At 43.6% G+C, this 25,932-nt stretch overlaps 1 protein-coding gene across 2 annotated transcripts in view; it reads left to right on the plus strand.

Annotated features, from left to right (window-relative positions):
• KDM5A (lysine demethylase 5A) overlaps positions 1-2,600 on the plus strand; it is a 331,505-nt gene extending 328,905 nt beyond the window's left edge. The window contains exon 28 of one of the 2 annotated variants that reach the window (XM_029599940.1): positions 1,449-2,600. In XM_029599940.1, the coding sequence (XP_029455800.1) occupies positions 1,449-1,658 (210 nt within the window). In that variant the 3' untranslated portion in view covers positions 1,659-2,600. The remainder of the gene's footprint in view (positions 1-1,448) is intronic. The other variant, XM_029599941.1, reaches the window with a different exon arrangement.
• Positions 2,601-25,932: the final 23,332 nt, after the last annotated feature.

Consider the following 25,932-nt stretch of genomic DNA (forward strand, 5'->3'; position numbering starts at 1 on the left):
TTAGTAGCCACTGAAAACTGTCCTGGAGCCTCAGTAATTTTATTAGGAAATAGTAGATGTCTATTTCTTGCTTCTTTCATCAGTTTATTATCCACCAATCTAATCAAGCTCAGTGTGGATTACAAGTACAGAAAACTAAGGAAGTAAAAATAAATTCATATACAAACCCTTGAACTAATAAACAATACCAATATTAACAAAACCAATAAAACACATGCAGCAGCAATTCAAAAATAACAAGCAATAAAATCCCCGCATATTAATGATAACATAAAACTATATCTGCTCTTGTTAAATATGTAAGTTGTAGGTCCAGAGCAGAGCCAAAGGCTGTTCTTATATCTCTCTCTTAGGAAGTAAATCTGTATTTGGTATAGATTTAATAGGATCTCCCTCACTATAATCTGATCTGCTATTTCAGCAGCTTTGAAAAACCATTTATTTTCTCAAATATCAAGTCTAAATCAGACAGATTTTCAAACTTGTTCTTTTGCTTTCTTTCTTAAGTCTGTTTCCATTAAAATACTGTAATGATCCATCTGTAAACATGGGGAAAATAGACTGGGTGAAAAATCCCTGGGTAGCTGCAAATGAAGGCTTCTGACACCAGATCCCAGCCCTTGTTCCAATAGAACTGGAGGCCCAAAGGAGCTGGATCAGGAGCAAAATAAAAGTTGAAACACACTTAGTAGCTGCTATGGTAGCAATGACCAGAAAGCAGAAGTTGTAAAAATTAGAGAGACGTGTTTCATGGAGAAATTTGCGGCTGTCTCCTATGACATACTACATATAATCACACTTGATTGCCCTTTCTATTTGTTTGGAGTGTTTTTTTGACTCACTAGTTTCCTCCAGGTCCTTTGTATTTCTAACTCATTTGGAACCAGGGCTGAGATCTAGCACCATGAACCTTTATTTGCAACTGTGTGTGGAATTCTCCCCCCCCCCCCCCCTCCCCTATTTTATATCCCCGCTGCCAGCAGCACACCTAGTCTGGTGATTACAGTGTCGATCCTGGGTCCAGGGGCCATGTACCAGAGCGCCTTCTGGAATCGTCCAGTCTTGGGCTCCAAATCCAGCCATTAGGTATCACCCTTAAGCAAGGATGATGACCCCCTCTCTCTGGGGTCTGTGAACGATACCTCCGTAGCATTCCTAGCCCCAGACCTGACTGTTGGATTAAAGCTGAGCCTTTTGTATGGCCCTCTTTTTTTTTTTTTTTTTTTTTTTAAGTTTAGTAACTTGTCGCCAGGAAGCCTTTTCAACTCTTATGTCTTGCCAATTTTTGAGTCTTCTGGAAGTATAATCAAATCTTTCCTACTCCGTTAAACTTCCAGAAGACGATTTTCAAAGTAAGTAGTTACTTTGTGTATAAATTGGTTGTCTGAAAATTGCCTTCTCTCTTACAGGGATTTTCCATAAAGCTTTCTGCCTTTTGTTTGTTACAGGTGGATTGGGTGCAATGTGATGGCGGGTGTGACGAGTGGTTTCATCAGATATGTGTCGGCGTCTCTCCAGAAATGGCTGAAAATGAGGACTACATTTGCATAAACTGTACAAGGAAGCAAGTGCGTACTTCAGACAGCCCTGGCCATCTCTCTCTCCCCTTTACACCAAACTTTCAGCTACCATTGGAGGACCTTAAGGAAATCAGCTAGCGGTAGTTCAGTTTTGGTTGGACCTTGTAGAAATGGACATCTGAGAATTTATTCAAAGAGAGAAGGCGTTTATGAGCTGATGTGCCCATTCTAAGAGATTCACTCCAAAGTTACGAGTACCTATGTGGAGAAAATCCCTTAATGACCATCTTCTTCAGCATCCCAGGATTACATTGGAGCCGCAGTTTCCAAACTCGTTTGTGGAGACGTCTCGTTAAAATATGAAGCCAGTATTTTAAGCAGAGTATTTTTTTTTAAGCATGTAACATGACATGCTATATCCAGATATGAGACTCAGCTCTTAGATTAGGCATTTAGGGCTGTAGCAGTACGAGTGACTTGGAGAGAGGAATGTGTTAGCAGAGAGAGAGGAGCTTGGTCCCAGTGTTGGGCACTATGGTGGAAGCTTGGAAATTCAGAAGGGGCCAGGTCTGAGCACAGTTCAGTCACTCTGGTAGTTGCATCCAGTCAATAGTAACTAGCACTATACAGGTTGGGCCTAATTTTCAAAAGCATTTACATGCTTAAAACTGCATTTTACATGTGTAAATGCACATTGCCCACATTAAGTGGCTTTTGCAAATTGCTATGATATATGCTATTGAATTGTCAATAAGTTTTACACGTGTTAAGTGCATTTCACATGCGTAAATGGCTTTTTAAAATTGCTGCAATAGTATGTTACATTTACATGTGTAACTCCTTTTAAAATTACCTCCATTATGTATAAGATTTCAGTTTTAGATTTTTAGTAATGGAAAAAAGAGTTTGAAAAGCCCCTGGATTGATATCAGTTGTGGCAGCAATCAGAACAGCAGTGAGAGTGCTGAGAGAACAAGTTGGGTCCATGAAATGTTTATAGATTTTAAAATAATGTTAGCCTGTCTGACACTCGCCACCTTAAAAAAAAAAAAAAAAAAAAAAAAAGGCAGCCCCTTTATTGAGGCTGTTTAGTCACTTGTTAGACATGGATTTCCCTTGCCTGGTAAACTTACAGTTTTACTGTGGTGTGTAATCTGTTGGTAAAAAGAGTAGGATTGTGCATCTATACTCGTGTAGATGGAGAGGGCTGTGATAGGGGAATAAATATTCCACAGAAAATGGGGGAGGTATATCAAATTGAGAGGCCCAAAAAGACATAGGCAAAGAGCCATAGACAGTTTCAGATCAATTTAATAAATATATCACAGACCACGAAAGGCAGGTTACCTCTAAATCATTTAAAGACAAAAAGCAACATATTACCAATAACTCCTGTTTACAGTAGGGGGAATGTGTTATACACACATGGGCTTTGAAGCAGGGCAGAAATGGAAGATGTCATGCTTTAGATGTTCATGTGGAAGAAATATGCAAGGGAGGTGATAGAAAAGGGAGCTTGTTAGTTCTTCCCCATAAAAACAGCACCCCACTCCTACAATGTGGTGTTCCAGCATAAACCCCGAAACATAGCACATTCCATTTCTGTCTTCCTCCAATGCCCATGTGTATGTATGCACATATTTCCTGCGCGCTTGTAATGCGTGTGCATGTGAGTAGATGTGAGAAAAAAGAACCCATTATGTTTTGTTTCGTGGGATTTCTACTGGATGAGTATAAATGCAGTTCTTATGTGAACTGGAGAATATTAGGCAGGAGTCATCAATATTGCAGACTTATAATGTCCTGTTTTAGGAAAGGTTGGAAAGGGAACACAGTCAGCACATCTCATGAGTTTTTGTACCGAAGGAATGTACATGAATTGAGGGAATGAAATGTGGTTGGATCTGTTCAGCTTAGGCAGCTCTAAGCTTTTCCGGAAACAATTTTTCAGGCGTGTCTTCAGTGTGCCCATCTCTCAGAAATGCAATGCTAGCGATGCCAGCCTATGACAGACAGATACTGTTCTAAACGCCTTTTCTGCTTTTGCTCGGGAAGATAAAGAAGCTATTGATGTTCCTGGGTAAGGGCAACACTTGATAAAAATGTTTTAGTAAATCATTTTTTAAAGCAGACTTGTTTTTACTTTTTTCTAAATGTCTGACTACTGACTGTTTAACTAGATTATTATTTTTTTTGTTTGTTTTTATACTTGCCACTGTTCCCAGCAGTGCAGAGACTGAGGTGTTCAAATAGATACCTCCCTGGAACTAGGTTTGACTCCATTCCTTCCTTGTAGTACAAGGACTTAAGCTGTATCTCCTCCTCCTAACTGGGACCAAACCTGCCAGGTGCTTGTGGTCCATCAGTTGCCCACCTTTAGTGTGCCGCCTCCTGCGTTGGGTTTGTGTCCCCTTCATTGTGGATTTGGTTGGTTGTTTTTTTGTTTTGTTTTTTTTTTTGCGGTCTGTGCTGGCTATATGTATATGAATGTTGGAAACTGGCTGGTATTGTCTCCATTTTCCTTTTGTGTCACCATTGCTCTGTAAATCTACACCTATGTAGAGCATAGTCTTGCTAGGAGATGAATTGGAATTTGAAAGAAAATTATAACAAAACTGAGATGTGTATGTCTTAATTGTGTCACTTTTTGAGTAAATACTTTATAAAATGTTTGTTTGTTTAAAATTGTTTTAAAATATAAATTCAGCTTGACTTGATAAGTTATTTAATGCCAACAAACCTTCCCTTAATATTAACCAGTGACTGAGCAATCCTGTTGGCTGCTAATATCATTTGAGGGGGACTAAGGCAATAATCTCCCTCTGACCATACATGTATATCTTTGACTGCACCATTCAAATATAGCTTTTATTCATCACTGTCCCTCAGTCTATACACCCAGGAATGGAAAACGCCTTTTGCTGAATTTTGTTTTCAGTTGGTCATTCTTAAAATTGAAGTGCCTATAAAATTCTGCTCTTCTCTTTTTTTATCCTTTTTAAAATGATTAGACATTTGCTTTCTTATGGAATTATTTGGCAGTTTTGATACTTTTTTTGTGATGTAGCCTTGTTCTGGATTTAATCATTTTCGTTGTCCTCCGGCCATCACTGGGCTCATGAAGTACAGCCTTTGATAGGTTACAGCAGAAATAATATGAAGGAGCATTAGACAATCTGGTATATTAGTCTCTAAGTTATGGGTGTAATTCCTCTTCTTCTATAAAATAAATTTTACCTCCTGGGGCTGTGTAGCTATATAAATTTGCACTTTACACACATGCACCAGTAGTTTTTATCTTTGTCTTCATCTAAATTCTTGAAAGAAGAGCAGTGTCCACTCTAAAGTCTGGCAAGTTAAATATGGTCATATCCATACTCAAGGAGATGGGCCTTTATTAAAATCAAACATGTCAGCTCCCAGTGCTCTTCTTCTCTCTCTAAAGTCTTATAGGAGTACTGCACAAAATGTGAGCTACCGCTTTATGGCAGCCTTTGTCACTGTATGGATATAAGACTATTTTGTTTTTCAAACATGGACCCTGATTTACTAAGGCTTTTCTCCTATTCTGAGGATAAATGCTTAGTAAATGAGGCCCTTAGATACATTTTTTTGTTCCTCCCTAATGTGGACTATGTGGGAGAAGCCCAGTAATTGCTAAAGAATCTTTCAGTAGAGCTCTAGACCGGTTAACAGAATGAAAGGTGATTATACTGAGGCCAGTATTCAATAGGCCGTGTAGTGGATACATTTTCCGACTAAAGTTAGCTGGATAACTTGTCCTACTGAATATATAAACTTGAAGTTATCCGGCTTCCAGCACTGACATACACATCTCGGCTATAAAATATCGGGGGGGGGGGCGCCATCATCTTATAAATCATTGCAGGGGTGGGAGGGGAAGGTAGGGGGCAGCCTGATTTGGAAGTTTGAAAACCACTGGGATATGGGGGTCTCAGGGACATTTTAAGGATCTGGGAGGTAAGGTGGGCACAGCCCAACAGGGCCTTTGTAAGATTTTTTTGGGAGGGAGGAAGGGGATGACCTGTTGGCTCGGTTATTTATTTTTTGCTTTCATTTTATGACAGTGCTACTTAGCCGGATATCTTTAAAGATATCCGATTAAGGAGCATGTTATCTGGCCACAGAAGGCCGGATAACTTTAGCCCTGCTCAGAAGCAGGGCTAAAGTTATCCGGCTAACCTAGCCAGATATTCCCAGTATTCAGCTAGGTTATCCAGTTAATGCCCCTGAAATTCTCCTTTTTAGATAGATAACAAGAGTAACCGTCTAAATCTTCTTTGAATATTGACCTCACTGTTGCCAGCTCTAAGTGAATTGGTGAGTGGGATGCTTGCGGTGGAAGTCTCTTCCCTGCTTTCTCAAGGGATTTTCCTGTTGGCTTAGAATGGGAGAATACCTTTGATACATTGAACTCCTTATGTTACTGATTTAGAATAAGAGAAGGTTCTGCAAACAGAAGCATAATTGCACATTATACAGCGCTGTATATTGTAATCTCTAATGAAAAAACGCCAAAGAAAACCCCAGAAATCCACCAAAACAAAATCAACTAAATAACACCAGGGATTGGTCAAGACAAAAACTAGTTTACTTTAGTGGCACAAATATTCACAATGAAGATGAAGTGGAACTAGGCATTCATAAATAGCAGATCGAGGTATCCTTTGGGATAAACTTTATCCTTTCAAATGCCCATCAATGAGATCTATAATCAGCACAAGAGCCACTACTTTAATCCATGGTTTTTCAAAGTCATAACCATCAATAATTTTTCAAAACTTTTCTTATTGCAATATAAAAATTGTCCATACAAGAATATAAAATTCCCTCAATTTTCACATACACATATACAATAGTGCTTCCTCTACACTCGGGCAGACCAATCCACACCAGTGGATTATGCATTCCTTCCAGTAGATGGACTTGCTGATGTCACTGACATATAGCCCTGCCCAGACATCATCTCCAGAAGATGATGGAAATGCATCTCTTTACTGGGGACTGCTTGTTTGAAAAAAAATATATATATTCTAAAGCAGTGGTTCTCAACCCTGTCCTGGGGACCCCCCCAGCCAGTCGGGTTTTCAGGATATCCACAATGAATATGCATGAGAGAAAATTTGCATGAATGCAAATTTTGCATGGAACTTTCTCTGAAGAGAGAGCGGTTTTAAGTGGTGTACCGCAAGGATCGGTGTTGGGACCGGTCCTGTTCAATATCTTTGTGAGCGACATTGCGGACGGGATAGAAGGTAAGGTTTGTCTTTTTGCGGATGACACTAAGATCTGCAACAGAGTGGACACGCCGGAAGGAGTGGAGAGAATGAGACTGGATTTAAGGAAACTGGAAGAGTGGTCGAAGATATGGCAGCTGAGATTCAATGCCAAGAAGTGCAAAGTCATGCATATGGGGAGTGGAAATCCGAATGAACTGTATTCGATGGGGGGGGGGGGGGGGGGAAGGCTGATGTGCACGGAGCAGGAGAGGGACCTTGGGGGTGATAGTGTCTAATGATATGAAGTCTGCGAAACAATGCGACAAGGCGATAGCAAAAGCCAGAAGAATGCTGGGCTGCATAGAGAGAGGAATATCGAGTAAGAAAAGGGAAGTGATTATCCCCTTGTACAGGTCCTTGGTGAAGCCTCACCTGGAGTACTGTGTTCAGTTCTGGAGACCGTATCTACAAAGAGACAAAGACAAGATGGAAGCGGTACAGAGAAGGGCGACCAGGAAGGTGGAGGATCTTCATCGGATGACATACGAGGAGAGATTGAAGAATCTAAATATGTACACCCTGGAGGAAAGGAGGAGCAGGGTTGATATGATTCAGACTTTCAGATACTTGAAAACTTTAATGATCCAAAGACAACGACAAACCTTTTCCGTCAGAAAAAAATCAGCAGAACCAGAGGTCACGAGCTGAGGCTTCAGGGAGGAAGACTAAGAACCAATGTCAGGAAGTATTTCTTCACGGAAAGGGTGGTGGATGCCTGGAATGCCCTTCCGGAGGAAGTGGTGAAGTCTAAAACTGTGAAGGACTTCAAAGGGGCGTGGGATAAACACTGTGGATCCATCAAGTCTAGTGGGCGTAAATAAAGAGGAGGCAGCAAAACACTGCACGGAGCGGCAGTAGCCACAGAGGCATTCACGGAGCGGGATGCCAGTGGCCAGTAGTTGGTGTTCCACCTTCAGGCAGCAAAACACTGCACGGAGCGGCAGTAGCCACAGAGGCATTCACGGAGCGGGATGCCAGTGGCCAGTGGTTGGTGTTCCGCCTTCACGGAGCGGAGGGATGGAGGGCTGCCATCTCCAAAAAAAACAAAAAACAAACAAACAAAGCAGGGGTGGGTAAGAGTATGGGGCAGGGGTGTGGCCTGCTTGTTGCGGCAGTTGCTACCCCTTATTGAGCTGGATGTTCACTGGGATGCGGATAGGCGCTGCTCTCTGCATTGGTGGAGGGGTGGAAGGGAGTTGGGGCCGGAGGGTGCTGGAAGCCAATAGTGACGGGTGGGAGGGAGAAAAAGGGGGGGGGGGGGGAATGGATAAACTGCGTGGCTTGCTGGGCAGACTGGATGGGCCGTTTGGTCTTCTTCTGCCGTCATTTCTATGTTTCTATGTTTCATCTCGGGCTCAGTGGGTTGAGCAACTTTTGAGCTAGATCCCATTTCTCTGGCTTAGTTCAGTCAGCTGCGTAGTAGGCCACAGCGGCAAATTTTTTCATGCACAAGTAGGTGTTTGCATGTGTACTTGTGTGCATAAGGCCGTGACCTAGTTTTGAGAGCATATTTGCATGTAGGGCATACTTGTGCGCATAACCCGTGTCCAGTTTTGGGTGCATATTTGCATGCGAACATCTGGGTGTGGTTGTATTCATGCAGCAGGCCACCTTGAGCCGAGTGCAGAAAAGTTATGGCACCAGGGACATAAAAGTCTAAGCATCTTGCTATCTGTGAAGCTTGTTATGTCTTTAAGCCTGTGTCAGCACTGTTGAGATGCTCAAGGCAATTTGTCTGCTACAGATTTTAGATGTTGGAACATCCCCTCGGGCTATGGTGACTCCAGAGGAGAGTGAGGGGAAGGCGACACAACGGATGGGTCCCCTCCCTCCTTGTCCCCAGTGACAGAGGCATCTCTGAGGGAAGGGTCGGAGTTTGTCAGATTTGGGCCTATGGGCCCTCGTATTGATTCTCCTTTTCCTGGGTGGAATTTTTCCAAGGCCTGCAGAATTTTCTGCAGGGGCGCCCAGCAGAGGTGGCACAAACTTCTAAGAGGCACATGCTCAGGCCTCCCACTTGTCAGTCACTGAAGGCAAGTGATGTAGGGAGGCTGTCCCTGGAGATGTTCAGGGAGATGTGGATCATGATATGTTAGATGACTCCGATGGGGGGACTTGGCTTTGTCAGAAGGACAAGCAGGATGGTAGTACTCACACATGGGTGACGACATCAGATGGAGCCCCGATGCAGAAAACCACGCAGGGTCCTTTTCCACTCTTTTTCCACGGAGCTGTAAGCCTTGCAGTGTGAGTGAGCTCACTTTTGGCTGTTTTCGGCCTTGTGGAAAACTTTCCTTTTCTCATGTTTTTTGCAGGTTTTTTCATATTATTCCATCGCTGGGTCTCTCTCTGTGCCTTCCCGTAGAGATCCTAGTCAGGGTTTTTGACGATTCTGGTAAGTTTCCTATCGTGGTCACTTTCCGGTGGCGGCGGTGCCTTGGTGCCCGCCGCCATCGTTTTCAGTTTGTGTCCCTTTTGTTTCATCCAACATGGCCCCAACCTGTTTTTGACAATGCAACCAGTGCCCAAGGACCGTATCCATCACTCATCCGCATGAGATATGTGTCCTCTGCCTGGGGACATCGCATGACATCCGGGGTTGCCGTGTATAAGAACATAAGAAATTGCCATGCTGGGTCAGACCAAGGGTCCATCAAGCCCAGCATCCTGTTTCCAACAAAGGCCAAACTAGGCCACAAGAACCTGGCAATTACCCAATCACTAAGAAGATCCCATGTTACTGATGCAATTAATAGCAGTGGCTATTCCCTAAGTAAACTTGATTAATAGCCATTAATGGACTTCTCCTCCAAGAACTTATCCAAACATTTTTTGAACCCAGCTACACTAACTGCACTAACTACATCCTCTGGCAACAAATTCCAGAGCGTTATTGTGCAGTGAGTGAAAAAGAATTTTCTCCAATTAGTCTTAAATGTGCTACTTGCTAACTTCATGGAATGCCCCCTGGTCCTTCTATTATTCGAAAGTGTAAATATCAGAGTCACATCTACTCGTTCAAGACCTCTCATGACCTTAAAGACCTCTTATCATATCCTCCCCCCCCCCCCCCCCCCCCCTCAGCTGCCTCTTCTCCAAGCTGAACAGCCCTAACCTCTTCAGCCTTTCCTCATAAGGAAGCTGTTCGATGCCCTTTATCATTTTGGTTGCCCTTCTCTGTACCTTCTCCATCGCAACTATATCTTTTTTGAGATGCGGCGACCAGAATTGTACACAGTATTCAAGGTGCGGTCTCACCATGGAGCAATATAGAGGCATTATGACATTTTCTGTTTTATTAACCATTCCCTTCCTAATAATTCCTAACATTCTGTTTGCTTTTTTGACTGCTGCAGCACACTGAGCCGACTATTTTAAAGTATTATCCACTATGATGCCTAGATCTTTTTCCTGGGTGGTAGCTCCTAATATGGAACCTAACATCGTGTAACTAAAGCAAGAGTTATTTTTCCCTATATGCAACACCTTGCACTTGTCCACATTAAATTTCATCTGCCATTTGGATGCCCAATCTTCCAGTCTTGCAAGGTCCTCCTGTATTGTATCACAGTCCGCTTGTGATTTAACTACTCTGAATAATTTTGTATCATCCGCAAATTTGATAACCTCACTCGTCGTATTCCTTTCCAGATCATTTATATATATATTGAAAAGCACCGGTCCAAGTACAGATCCCTGAGGCATTCCACTGTTTACCCTTTTCCACTGAGAAAATTGACCATTTAATCCTACTCTGTTTCCTGTCTTTTAACCAGTTTGTAATCAACGAAAGGACATCGCCTCCTATCCCATGACTTTTTAGTTTTCGTAGAAGCCTCTCAGGAGGGACTTTGTCAAAAGCCTTCTGAAAATCCAAATACACTACATCTACCGGTTCACCTTTATCCACATGTTTATTATCCCCTTCAAAAAAATGAAGCAGATTTGTTAGGCAAGTCTTCCCTTGGGTAAATCCATGTTGACTGTTCCATTAAACCATGTCTTTCTATATGCTCTACGATTTTGATCTTGAGAATAGTTTCCAGTATTTTTCCCGGCACTGAAGTCAGGCTCACTGGTCTATAGTTACCCGGATCACCCCTGGAGCCTTTTTTAAATATTGGGGTTACATTACTCCCAGATGACCCCAGAAGGACATCGGCTTTGACTCAACAAGATGGAACAGCTCTTTGGGTTTAAGAAGTCTGAGCCATCAGTATCGACAGCATCAAAGGACCAAGGAGTTGCAGTGATGGACACGGAGCCATCGACATCGATGGGACCGTTAATTCCATCAGTGCTGTTAGCAGATAGGGGTACTGGAAATGGACCACCATTGATCTTCTCCAGGCCGAGGACGTCAGGTTTCTCGTTATCGGCCTCGGCACCAGGAAATGTCCAGGCCGAGGATCAAGGAAAGCCAAAGAAGCATTGACACCTGTCCGCGTCAATGCATGATGCCAGGCACATGGATGCCCTGGCTCATGCTGCAATGCCCCCGAAGCAACCCCAAGGCGAGGAGTGCTAGTCCTCCTTCAGTGCTTGGGGTCTGCAGTGGTCTCCACCAGTCCTGTTGCTAGTCACAGATACATCTCGTGGGTCCAAAGAAGATTTGGCCACCCCTCCTTCCTCCCAGATGGTGTTGGCATTTGCTACGTTTGAGGAGGAGCTGGAGCACTGAGTCCAGCTGGCAGTGGAGTGGGTGCTGCAGGGCTTTGGTCCTGTGACACAGATGGTACAACCCAGTTGGAATCGGTTTCCAGGTCAGCATCAGTGCTCAGCGGGGCACCGAGGCTGTCCCGATAGTGGTCATTACCAGTTCCTCCAAGGAGGAAACTCCACCAGGGCTGGTAGAGACACCAAAGCCTGCATTTCCCCATCCAGTTTTATCAGTGCCTGCACCCCTGGACAAAGGCTGAGCACCTAGGGCCCTAGCCCTGTAGCTTACAGTGAGGATGAGGACCCCTATGACCCCTAGAGGGATGATGCTTTAGAGTCTTCCTCCAAGGTCTGCGAGGATCTCCCATCAGACCCTTATCCTTCAGAGGAGTGAAGGAACTCTCCACCTGAGCACTTGATCTTCTCAGGGTTTGTAAAGGTGATGGCAGAGGAGGATGCCAGGCACAAAATGCTTGAGATCCTCCAGTTTGTGGAGCCTCCTAAAGAGATCGTGGTGGTCCCACTGCACACGATCCTTAAGGAGCTGCTGCTGAGGATATGGGAGCACCCCCTTACAGTGCCTTATGTTAATAAGAAGGCAGACGGGGGTCTACCTCATCCTGAAAGCTTCTGGATTTGATAAGTGTCAGCTGCCCCACTAGTCAGTGGTAGACTCATTCCTCAGCACTCCCGGGAAAGGACCACAGAGCAATGGACGCTCTTGGGAGAAAGGTGTTTCAGGGAGCCATGCTCATTGCCTGCATTGCTGCCTATCAACTCTTCATGAGCCAGTACTTGCAGGACATCTGGAAGCAGATGCAAGAGGTAGCTGAGCAGCTTCCTCAACAGCAGCAGGACACCCTTATGAGGCTGGTGCATAAGGGCCTGGAGTGCAGAAAACACGAAATCTGAGCAACATATGTTTTTGAGACGGCATTGAGAGTCTCTGACCAATGGGTTATTTCCATCATCTGTCACGTTTATCAATTGAACCTATTAGATGTCCCACCAAATTGCCCTCCATGCCCATTTTGGGGCTGATAGCACATCAGGAGGAACTACAAGCAGAGCTCTCCTCCCTCTTAACGGCCAGGGCGGTCAAGCCCATATCACCAGGGCAAAGAGGGTGGGGATTCTACTTCAGGTACTTCCTGATTCCAAAGAGAACAGGAGGAAACCGTCCCATCCTAGACCTAAGGGCTTTGAACAAGTTTCTAAAAAAAAAAAAAAGTTCAAGATAGATTCCCTGAACTCCTTGATCCCCCTTTTACAAAAAGGGGACTGGTTATGCTCCCTCGATCTAAAGGACCCATAAACTCACATCGAGATTTTCCTCAGTCACAGGAAGTATCTTCAATTTGTGGAGGGAAAATTGCACTTCCAGTACCCGGTGTTGCCGTTTGGGCTAGCATCAGCTCCACGAGTCTTTACAAAATTTCTGGCCATGGTAGCTGCGCACCTCCACAGGCTGGGAGTGCATGTTTTCCCTTATCTGGACGATTAGCTGGTCAGGAGCACATCTCAGGCAGGAGCCGCTAGGTCCATGTTCTTGACCATCTAGGTGTTGGTGTCATCAGAGTTAGTTTTCAACTACCCGAAGTCCCATCTCAGCCCGTCACTTCAATTGGAGTTCATAGGAGCCCTACTAGACATGGCTCTGGCCAAAGCTTTCCTGCCTCATCAGAGGGCCATCATTTTGATGACCATCGCGGCAGAGATTCAGCAGAGCCAGCAAATGTCAGCCTGACACATGTTGAGATTGTTGGCCATATGGCTGCAACCATCCATGTTACTCCCTTGGCACATTTGCACATGTGCAGAGCCCAATGGACCCTGAGGTCACAGTGGCACCAGGACACTCAGAGCCTCCAGGATTGCATCAGAGTCATCCCGCCTCTCCAGGACTCATTGTCCTGGTGGCAGGGACTTTCAAATCTGGAACGGAGGATCTCTTTTTGAAGTCTCCCTATCCAAATTGTCCTAACCACAGATGTGTCCACCGTGGGGTGGGGAGCTCATGTAGATGGGCTCAGAACCCAGGGTCTCTGGTCCGCTTAGGAACATTCTTGTCAAATCAACTTCCTGGAGCTTCAGGTGATCAGGTACGCGCTGTGCATTTTCAGAGACCGGCTGTCCCACAAAGTTGTCCTGATCCAAAGTGACAACCAGGTAGCCATGTGGAATGTCAGCAGGCAGGGAGGCATGGGATTGTACCTCCTGTGTCAGAAAGTGGTCCAGATCTGGTCATAGGCCCTGTCCCACGGGATTGTGCTCAGGGCCATGTACCTTGCTGGGATTGAGAACGTGGGTGCAGACAGTCTGAGTCAAGCCTTCAGACTCCACATGTCCTTAGACCAGGGGGTAGCCTGGAAGTAGCTCTGTTTGTATCCCCTTGCAACAGAAAGGTGCCTCTGTTCTGCTCCCTGTACAAGTCTGACAAACCAGCCTGGGTCACTCTTGCCCATCACTGGGGCAAGGGTTTTCTGTACACATATCCTCCGATTCCCTTAATGGCAAAGACTCTCCTGAAGCTTTGCAAGGACAAGGGGACTGGTTTCCACTCCTACGGTAATTGTCCAAACGGAGACCAATCAGTCTGGGGACTTCCCCAGATCTCATCATGCAAGATTGAGGCAGGTTGCAACATCCCAACCTCCAGGCCCCGTCGCTCATAGTCTGTATGTTGAGAGGTTAATCCTGCAACCGCTCAATCTCTCAGAGGATGTGTCTCGGGTCCTGGTGGCTTCTAGAAAGCCTTCCACTAGAAAGTCCTATCGACAGAAGTAGAGGAGATTTTCCATGTGGCTCTCACAAAAACTGCTTGATTACTTTCTACACCTATCAGAAGCTGGCTTAAAAACCAACTCCGTTAGTTCATCTCAGTGTAACTGGTGCATACCACCAATGTGTAGATAGTATGCCCATCTCTGTACAGCCTATAATTATACGATTCATGTGGAGCCTACTTCAATTGAAACCTCCCCTAAGGCCTCCTGCTGTGTCCTGGGACCTCAACGTGGTGTTAGCTCAGCTGATGAAAGCTCTTTTTAAGCTGCTGTGCACCTATGACCTGAAGTACCTGACCTGGAAGGTCATATTTTTGGTGGCAGTCACCTCAGTGTACAGGGTCAACAAGCTCCAGGCCTTAATGATTTATCCACCTATCCGATCCTATAACCGATCCGATATGGTTATTACTATGAAGGTCGGTATAAAAAAGTGTTAAATAAATAAATAAATAATGCTAAGTTTTATCATGACAGGGTAGTCTTGTATATGCACTAGGGTGGCCCTTATTTTTCAACTTTTGAAATTCTTTGCTCCCAACCCCTAATCTTGCTTTAATATATGAAAAGTGCTCCTTGCCAAATTTCAGTTCAATTGAACTATTTTAAGGTGACCCCCAAGGCCTTAAAGTTTCAAATTTCACCAAAAATTAGTATTTCTTATTTAAAACTGTTGTATTTCATTTTCAAACGTTGTTTGGGAAAATAAGTCAAGCATAATTGAAAGCAATTTTATTTATAACTATTTTCTTCATAGTTATTTACATGAAATAAAAATTAGCCAAGATATTGAGCAAAAATTGAAACCAAAAGAAACATACATACTTCACAAAATAACGTCTAAAATGGAAATAACAATAAAAATGTAATAAAATACCAGATTTTACTGCTTCGTTAGGCCAGTTTTGGTAGCATCTAGGTACTTTTTTTCTGTTTTTACTAACAATATGCTCAATGTATTGCTTTTCTTTTTCATTCTTGGTCAGAATGTTCTGACATTCTTGGAATACCTTCATGTTGGAAGTTGACATCATCTTTCCAAGTAGATGGGCAGTTTTTTAGAAAATTTGTATTTATTGAAAATCTTGAGAAGCACATCTTCAATTCTGCGGAAATAAAATCATAGAAGTGTTTTTCTTTTAAATAGTTAAGGTCTTCACTACAAACTGTATCGTTTTATTTGATTTTCTGCATCGCTGTCTTCTGTAGTCATTATAGTAGCCATTTTTTGCTTAATGTCTAGTGAAACTTCATCATCAAAGAATGCGAATGCTGCAGTTTCTGGTGATAGATACCATAAATCAGGGGTCAGGAACCTATGGCTCGGGAGCCAGATATGGCTCTTTTGATGGCTGCATCTGGCTCGCAGACAAATCTTTAATAAAAAAAGTAAAAAATCTAACAAAATCCCCCACCCTCCTGACGCCCCCCAAGACCTCCAAAATTAATTTACTACAACCCCCACCCTCCTGACCCCCCCCAGACCTGCCAAACGTCCCTGGTGGTCCAGCGGGGGTCCAGGAGCAGTCCGGGAGCGATCGCCTGGACTTGGGTTGTCGGCTGCCAGTAGTCAAAATGGCGCCGACGGCCCTTTGCCCTTACTATGTCACAGGGGCTACCGCCGCCATTGGTCAACCCAGTGACATAGTGAGGGCAAAGGGCCATCGGCGCCATTTTGACTACTGGCAGCCGACAGCCCAAGTCCAGGAGATCACTCCCGGTCCCCCGCTGGACCACCAGGGACTTTTGGAGGTCTTGGGGGTGTCAGGAGGGTAGGGGGTTGTAGTAAATTAATTTTGGAGGTCTTGGGGGGCGTCAGGAGGGTGGGGGGTTTTGTTAGATTTTTACTTTTTTATTAAAGATTTGTCTGCGAGCCCTGGACCCCCGCTCGATCACCAGGGACTTTTGGCAGGTCTTGGGGGGGGGGGGGGTTAGGAGGATGGGGGGTTGTAGTAAATTAATTTGGCAGGTCTTGGGGCATCAGGAGAGTAGGGGGTTGTAGTAAATTAATTTGGTAGGTCTTGGGGGAGTCAGGAGGGTGGGGGGGGGGGGGTTGTAGTTAGTATGGCTCTCACAGAATTACATTTTAAAATATGTAGCGTTCATGGCTCTCTCAGCCAAAAAGGTTCCCGACCCCTGCCATAAATTGTTTGCAAATATTTTCACGCCAGCACTGCTAATTTCTGGATCTACGTTCTTATACTAGATTAATTTCAATAAAAAATTGTAATCTAGATATGGAGCTTTCAGAGCTAGCGGTGCTAGGAACCAGGCTCGTAAATGGAGTCTGACAAGAAAAATGCATGTTCTTCTGATTGAATCATTCTCTTTTTTGGTCAGTTTAAATTGATCTTGGAATAAATATATTTTAAAGGCATAAATAGCCTTTGCCATCCACCGAGCGTGGCTCAAGGCTCCAGGAACGCAAAATGAGACTTCTTTTGGGGGAGTACCACCGAGGAAAGTCATGCCCAGGCAGGGCTGCATCTTGTGGGTCATTCAAGGCTCATTCTGTCAGAGCCATGGCAGCTTCGGTGGCCCACTTGTGAGCAGTTCCCATGGAGAAGATCTGCAAAGCTGTGACATGGAGTTCTCTCCACACATTCATATCTCACTATTGTCTGGATAGGGAGGTCCAATGTGACAGTAGGTTCAATCAGTCTGTCCTTCGAAACCTGTTTGAGGTGTAGAACCAAACTCTCCCTGCCTAGGGCCTGTTGTTTGGTTTCAGGCTGTCTCCCTCCTCTGTTACCAACAGCACTGTTGATGTGCCCGTTGGCACCTGGTTTGCTATCTGTTGGTTCCTTTTTGTGTTGGGGAGCAGCCTGATGCTAGAGATTCACCCATGTTTGAGGACTACCATCCTGCTTGTCCTTAGAGAAAGTAGGGTTGCTTACCTGTAACAGGTGTTCTCTGAGGACATCAGGATGTTAGTCCTCACGAAACCCACCCGCCACCCCGTGGAGTTGGCTTTCACCTATTTTTTATTTTAATCATAATTATATGTTACAAGACCCCGCGTGGATGCATGGTATAAGGCATGCTGGGTATGCTCAATGTGTGTAGTCAGAGTTCTAGAAACTTTAACATAAATTTTGTGCATAAGGCTCCATTTGATTATATCACCCATATGTGAGGACTAACATCCTGCTGTCCTTGGAGGACACCTGTTACAGGTAAGCAACTCTGCTTTCTCTCCTCTACAAGAGGGAGAAATTCCACCTGATTTAGAGCCACATCAGACTCTACACTGGTTTTTTTTCACAGAGATGTTGCTGAGTCTGTTGACTCGGACTCTGAAGACGCTTGATGTGGACAGGGGTGACACTTCAGGCTTACAAAAGAAAGATCCTATGTTGGTCACCTTACACAAAGCATCCTGTTTCTTTCCTCCCCCTGGATCCCATTCAAGAGTTAATTGATCTTGAGTGGAGTGTACCGGAGGCAACTTTTAAGGGAGGGCGGGCATGCTTTATCAGGTTTATACCCCTTGGATCCGAAGGCAAGGGATCAGTTGCGATTCCCAAAGGTGGATGCCTTGGTATATGCTGTGACTAAGCAAATTACCATTTCAGTGAAGGAGGGGCAGCTCTAAAAGATGCTCAGGATAGAAGGATTGAAGCTATCCTTAAGCAGGTCTTTGAGGCCATGACAATGAATTTGCAAATTGCTTCTTGCTGCTGCCTGGTAGCTCAGGCTGGTTTGTGTCTCTCAAGAGGCACAAGGAGTGGGGTCCACTGGCAGATCAGTGATGGAACCGGGGGGGGTCAGCATTCTTAGCTGATGCAGGCTGTAACTTGGTGCGGATGGCTGCTTAAGGGGTTGCTTCTGTGATAGTGGTTGGCACTTGTGGCTGCAAAATTGGTCAGCAGACACTATTTCCAAGTCCAGTCTCACAAGGTTATCCTTTAAGGGTTCTCTCTTATTTGGCAGTGAGTTGGAAAAGATGGCAAATACCTGGGGGGAATCCAAGTTTCCTCAATTGCCGGAGGACAAGAAGGTGGTATCTCATCCTTTTGAGGAGAGGGGACGCTCTAGGGATTCCCGTCAGTTTCATCCTTACAGAGGAGCACCTACTTAAAGGTATCCCTTCGGAAGATCTCAGTCCTTTCGCCCCAAGAAGCCTTGAGAAGATGTGGGCTCTGGGACCGGAGCACCTCGATCTTTACAATGAAGGTGTGGGGCTCACTTACTGAATCAGGAATTAGGCGGGCGTCTATCTCACTTTTTTCACTGATGGGCCCTGATTACGATGGACCAGAGGGTTTTGGAAATAAGGGATGGTTATACTCTAGAATTTCTCTGAATTCCTCCATATACCTTTATGATCTCTCCATGCAACTCACTGCAGAAGATAGTGGCAGTGGACTCTACATTAAGGAGGCTGTTAGATTTGAAGGCCGTAATTCCTGTTCCCAGATCTCAGGAAAATACAGGACACTGTTCCATTTATTTTGTAATTCTCAAGAAAGAAGAGGGGTCTTTTCAGCCCAGCCTGGATCTGAAAGGGGTCAATCGACATTTTGTGTGACTCATTTCAGAAAGGAAATTCTATGCTCCATCATAATGGCAGTACAAACGGGAATTTCTTACATCTCTCAAACTGAAAGAGGACTAGCTACATATTCCCATTCACCAAGAATATCAACTTTTCTACGCTTCACCATTCTGGGACATCGTCATTAATTTCAGGCCCTGCCCTTCAGGCTGGCTACAGTACCTAGTACTGTACTTTCGCAATGCTGACAGTACAGGAGGGCATTCTGGTCCATCCGTATCTGGATAGCTGGTTGATTCAGTCCAGAAGTGCAGATGAGAGTCACTTTGCATCTCACAAGGTGATCTCCTTGCTTCAAGAGCTAGGCTGGGTGGTGAACTTGGCCAAGAGCAGTTTACAGCTATCTCAGACACTAGAGTATCTCGGTGTACGATTCGGTATGGAGCAGGGTAGAGTGTTTCTGCCAGAGAGTCACATTCAGAAGTTAATCACTCAAGTTCAGGCCCTGAGAAGAACTATTCGCTCGATGGTGTGGTTTTATTTGCAGTTCCTGGTATCGATGACAGCCATATTGGACATAGTCTACTGGGCGAGGGCACACATGTGACCCCTTCAGTATGCATTGCTCTCCCGGTGGAATCCGCAGTCCTAAGAGTACACAGTGAGACTCCACTTGCCTTTGGAGGTGAGCATCCAGTTGCAGTGGTGGTTACAAGCAGATCATCTCAGGAAGGGGATTTCCTTGGAGACACTGGACTGGTTAGTGCTCACGACAGATGCAAGCCTTCTGGGTTCAGGGCTCACTGTCAAGAGTTGTGGCGCAAGGTCACTGAAATGTGGTGTGCTTGTGGTTCACTGAGCAATTGGAAGCTCAAGCGGTAAGGATAATGTTGGACAATGCCACAATGGTAGCCAAATCAATCATCAAGGCGGAAACAGAAGCTAACAGATGTCAGTGGAGGTAGATGCGCTCATGGTGTGGCAGAACAGCATCTCTAGTACATATCTGTCTCCCACATTGCTGGGAAGGGCAGACTTCAGCAGGTAGACCTTGGACCCAGAAGAGTGGGCATTGGCAGACAAAGCCTTTCAACTCATAGTGAAGTGCTGGGGTTGCCCTTACCTAGATTTACTGGCAACCTCCAGCAGCGCAAAGGTACCACAGTCCTTCAGTCACAGAAGGGATCCGAGAGCACTGGGCATCGATGCTTTCATTCAGGTTTGACCACGGAGTGGGGTGTTTTATGCCTTTCTGCCATGGCTGGTGATAGGCAGGGTCATTCGGAAGATTGCAAGTCAAACCGAAACTGTTCTTCTGGTAGCTCCGGATTGGCCCTGGAGGCCGTGGTATGCCAATCTTCAGAGGCTACTGGTGGAGAGTCCTCTGACTACCACTCAGGAAGGATCTATTGCATCAGGGGTGCATACTGCACGATGATCCGGGTTGCTTTTGTCTTATGGTTTGGCCTTTGAGAGGCTTGGTTGCTGAAGCAGGATTATTCTTCTGCAGTGATGTCCACTTTGCTTCAGGCCAGGAGATTTTTTACATTGCTAGCTTACATTCAGGATTAAAGAGTGTTCAAGAGCTGGTGTGAGGAGTGATGTTCTCATCCGCTCAAAGTTGAAATTCCACTGATATTTGATGTTTTGAGGAGGGCTTGGTTAAAGGATTGGCCCTTAACACTCTGAAGGTACAGGTAGCTGCTCTTGCTTACTACAGGGGGTGAGTCAATGGTGCAACCTTGCCCTCCCATCCAGATGTGTCCAAGTTTTTGAAGGGAGTTGAGCATCTATGCCCTCCCTTGTGATTCTTAGTGACTCTTTGGGACCTTAATTTGGTCTTGCATTTTTTGGTGGGTCCTATGTTTCAGCCACTGCATGATCTCTTTGCGGCTGCTCACCGTGAAAACAGTTTTTCTCGTGGCAATTTATTCAGCATGACTGGTATCTGAGCTCCAAGCTCTTTCTTGCTGTGAGTTGTTTCTACGATTGACTCTGGGGACGGTGCAGCTTAGGTCTGTGCCATCCTTTTTGACAAAAGTGGTTTCTGAGTTTCATTTGAATCAATCTATTTCCCTGCCCATGCTGGACTGGGATAAAGATGAGCGTGATTATCGTCTGTAACATGCCTTGGATGTTAAGTGGCATCTGTTGCCATACTTGAAGGTTACTTGCTCTTTCAGGAAGTTTGATCGACTGTGCTCCATGGTTGGAGGTAAACAAGGTGAACCAGTGACACGGGCAACTATAGCCTGTTGAGTGAAAGAAGTCATCACAGCCGCTTATGTGGATGCAGATCTCCCTTTACTTAGCCAGGTCAGGGCACATTCCACTAGGGCTCAGGCACTTTCATGGGCAGAGCCTCGGTTATTGTCTCCTGTTGGAATTTGTCAAACAGTGACATGGTCCTCCTTACACACTTTCTACAAGCATTACTGCTTGGATGTTAGGGCTCAGGAGGACGTGGCTTTTGCATGTGCGATGTTGATGGGACCGTGGGCAACCTTCCACCCTTTTTGGGAGTAGCTTTGGTGCGGATGGCCTGCCTGAGTGCAGAGGAAGAAGAAATTACTACTTATCTGATAATTTCCTTTCCTTTAAGGAAGGCAGGCCAATCCACAACCCACCCTGGACTGCCTACTTGCTTTTGGGTTTATCTGTTATATGCATACAATGTAGAGTGTTATTCCTGTTAATTCATTTGAAAGACTGAGTGACATAACTAGCCCCTAAGATTAGTTGATGATGATTTTTTTTGTTGAGCTCAGTGTTTTCCAGTTGGTTGGAAGCATGAGTGGCTGACTGTTAAGTCATGTTGAAGTATAATTTCTGTGTCCACAGTTTGACTTTTCTAGAGATACTGGTGGGCTGCTGTTGGGGCAGGGCTATATGTCATAGATGTCAGTGAATCAGTTACACTCCATCTCCATCTGCTGGTAGGAGTGCATAACCACCAGTGTGGATTGGCCTGCCTTAGAGGAAAATAAATTATCAGGTATGTAGTAATTTTTCCTTGTCTTATAGTAGTAAAGCAGTAGTCAGTTCAGTTCAAACATCACTGTTCACACATAAGCAGTAGTCACTTATCTTGTCATAATAGAACAGCAATAGTCAGTTTGCTGCCTGACCCAGCTGTGTTTCAGTAGAAATCTCACCTGTTTTGGGGGGCTCCATGCTTTGACTGCTGCAACTCTCAGTCATACTGGAGAGACACAAAATTAAGTAAAATTAGTTTGAAGTCACATGATATTTTCTGGCCAATAAGCTAAAAGTCATGATATCACCATAACCATGTGATAGGTTTTTTTTAAGTGAATGGACAATCAATGGAGCACCTACTCTGTCACATGGCTAGAATTCATCAATAATAACAGGAATCTTATTGACTAATGGAGAAGGGAAGCACTTTTTTCACAAAATTCCTAAGTATGGAAAATGACATCCCTATTCAAAATGAATATTTAAAGAAGAGCTTTCCACTCCATATTTAGTTTGTCTCAAGGGTTTCACTATCTGCAAGCTAATTTTGGACAAATAAAGAATTATTTCAGACTGAACTTCTTCATATGACAATTACTAATACTGCAAACATCGTAGAATACCCAAGATTTGTGAATATACAAGGGTCTGAAACTTTATATCACTGAAACTGATTTTTTTTCCAAATGGAACACGAAAGTTAACAAGTATCTTTATCACATGTACGCCCGCGCGCACCCTTTTAAAATCTATCCCTATACTATTAGCATTAATAAAAAAAAAACTATCTGGAAGTTAGCATGGAACATATTGAAACACATACATCAAGCAAGGAAAGATATTCACTTTCAGAATTACAATCCTGCCTCCCCAGCATACAAAATTAAAATTCCAATCTGCCAGATCCTTTTGTATTTTGCCCACAACAGGGGCTACATCAGCTCTAAAGAGAGCCACTATATCCCAGGGACATAAGTAATAGTGGCCTCTGCTTCCCTGAATCTATAAAAGCTGTCGGGAATGTCTTGAAGTCTAACCCACCTAGGAGGAAAATTTCAGACTTGTTAAAATTAACTTTATAGCCAACTATCCTGCTGTATTTTTCCAGGATACAAAGGAGAGCTGGACCTGATGATCTAGGGTTTTAAAGGAATAAGACCATATAATCTGCATATAAAGAGATAACATGGGTATGAGCCCCCATTCTAAACCCTGTAATAGTAGGGCATGCTCTGACCCTTTATGTTAAAACTTCAATAGCCAGGTCGAACAGCAAGGGTAAGAGCGGGCAGCCTTGTTGCATACCTCTTAATCTGGGAAAGGGCCAGGGCCTATTTCCATTAGTTATTATCCTGGCTGTAGAGCAATAACGAAGAGCTCAGACCCAGTCACTAAAAGGATCCGGTATCCCAAAATTTTTCAGAATAGCAAACATAACCAACTATTCCAGCCAATCAAAGGCTTTTTCAGCATATAATGCAATTACCAACCCTGGTATCTTGTCTCTCTTAGCTAGTGACATTACATCAAATAACCAGCGAGTATTAGTCGTGGATGACCACGCTTTGACAAAGCCAGTTTGGTCAGCATTGCATAAGTACTCCAAAGTAGATTCTAATTGTAGTTGAAGTGCCTTAGCTAGAAGTTTCATGTCTGCATTAAGTAAGGAGATAAGACAGTAAGAAATTGTATCCATTTTATCTTTACCCTTTATATGAATTAACACTATATCTACATTGAGCAAAGAGCTCTCCATCTCTGGGAATTGCTGCAGATAAGTAAATAGGTGTAGTAATTTAGAACCCAGTTCAGGTGGAAACCTATTATAAAAATCTAGTGAATGGCTATCTGGGTCCAGGCATTTGCCATTAGGTAAGCTCATTGGGCATTTCCTCAATGGAGATAGGAGCAGCTAACCTATCCTGCTGATGTTCAGTGAGACTTGGCAACTGCATCTGCTCTAAATAAGCAGAAATCTCTAAACAACATTCATACCCTGCCTTGTATAGCTCCTAAAAAAAACCCCAAACAAAAGAATATGGCATTTTATCTCTGAAAGCTGATGTTGTATTTCCCCTTTCTTATCCATTATCCCACGACTATGTGTTTTGGACACTCTTCTACATATGGAATGAGCTAATAAGGCACCTGCTTTATCCCCATGCTTGTGAAAACTCTGCTTAGTGTATTTAAAAGCCTTCTTTATCTTGCTCACCTGCAACATTTGTAGTTGCCTAACAGCTAGGACAGCAATTAACCTTGCCCTGATATTCCCAGAATTTTAATCCTCCTCTCCAGAGCTTTCTCTCTCTCTCTAGTCTCTGTTTATTAAAGTGACTTGCAAAGCTGATATGTCCTCTAAAAACCACTTTAAGAGTTTCCCAGAGCCTGACGGGGGACTGTGTGCGGCCTCTGTGTTTACCTTCTGAAAATTCTTAATGACCCTCACCATTATTGAGCAGCAGTTCTCATTATGCAGCAGTGAGGTGTTAAATCTCCAGGACCTGTCAGCAACCAAGCTCTGAAGAATGTTTAATGGTAACAACATGGGGTAGTGATCTGGAATTTGGAAAGTCAGTATATCCATTCGACCAAATAAACTCCTCAATGCAGCGGCACAGAGAAGACAACAATATTTTACATGCTAACCAACACGGATTTAGAAAAGGACACAGTATTGAATCTTTGCTCCTTTCATCATTTGACAATATTTTAAGAGGATTTGATTCAAACACAGATTACATCATGGTGCTGCTTGACATTTCGGCAGCGTTTGATACTTTAAATCATGGCATACTAACACTAAACCTTAAAACAAATAGGAATTACAGACACTGTTTTACAATGGTTCACCTCCTTCATACAAGGACATCCCCAAAGAATAACATTAGGAACGTCAAAATCTAATTGGTATACCACCAAATCTGGAGTTCCGCAAGGATCATCGCTCTCTTTTTAACATATATCTACTACCACTATGCCATTTACTATCTGGACTCAAACTATCTTTTAAAATTTACGCTGACGACAACCAGTTTATCTTACCTTTCACTGATTCCAGGAAAAATACATTCTCGCTATTACACTTATACCTATCTACGACAAAAATTTGGCTGTCTCACAGCAGATTAAAATTAAAACATCAAAAACTGAAGTACTTTTCTTATCCACAATTCCTGATTCAATTCACCAACCGCCCAAAACCTTCACTTCTGAAGGACAAACACTAACAAAATCACATGTTAAAAACCTAGGTACAGTTATTGATTCCCGACTATCCATGTCCAACAATATAATATATATCAACATTAGTAAAGAAATCCTTTTATAAATTTCATATGCTTAAAAAAACTTAAACCTCTATTACACCCATCAGATTTTCAATCTATAACACAAGCACTCGTTCTGACAAGCTTAGATTATTGTAATTCCCTATATATAGGATTACCAGCTTCTACTACTCACCCACATCAACTCATTCAGAACTCCACAGCCCGCGTACTATATAATGTATCCCGTCGAGACCATATCACTCCAATACTACAACTACTACACTGGCTCCCGATATCCTACCAAGTCACATAAAAAATTCTTACAATGATACATAATTTACTTTACAACCCAACCACAATATGGCTCTGCACCATACTATGGATTTACAAACCTACTCGCCAGCTGCGTTCAATGGACAAATGTATTCTCAAAGTACCTTCAGTGAAATCTGCACACCTGATCTAACTCGTAAAAGAGCATTTTCAGTAGCAGGCCCAACTCTTTGGAACTCCATCCCCGAAGAAATCCACTTAACATCCAACACAAAAGAATTTTAAAAACTTCTCAAAACATACCTTTTTACTTTAGCATACAAAATCAGTTAACAGATCAATATACACATTCTTAAAGATAAAAAAATATTAGATTAAAATGTTATGTGATAATTTAAACTGATGTTCTTAATGTATTAATTGTAATGTATTTTATTTTATTATGTATGTTACATTGTAAACCGCTTTGACGGTCAGTTCTCTGCCCATACAGCGCTATATAAAATCCTATAAATAAATAAATAAAATAAAATAGTCTATGTGACTATAAGTAGCATGCAACTGGAAGCAATGAGTCCCGGCTCGTTGGGTACTGGATCCTCCATACATCAATCAGCCCCAGGCATGACATAAAATACTTCACCC

The sequence above is a fragment of the Rhinatrema bivittatum genome, chromosome 4 (assembly GCF_901001135.1).
Source record: "Rhinatrema bivittatum chromosome 4, aRhiBiv1.1, whole genome shotgun sequence".
In the NCBI taxonomy this organism is placed as follows: Eukaryota; Metazoa; Chordata; class Amphibia; order Gymnophiona; family Rhinatrematidae; genus Rhinatrema; species Rhinatrema bivittatum.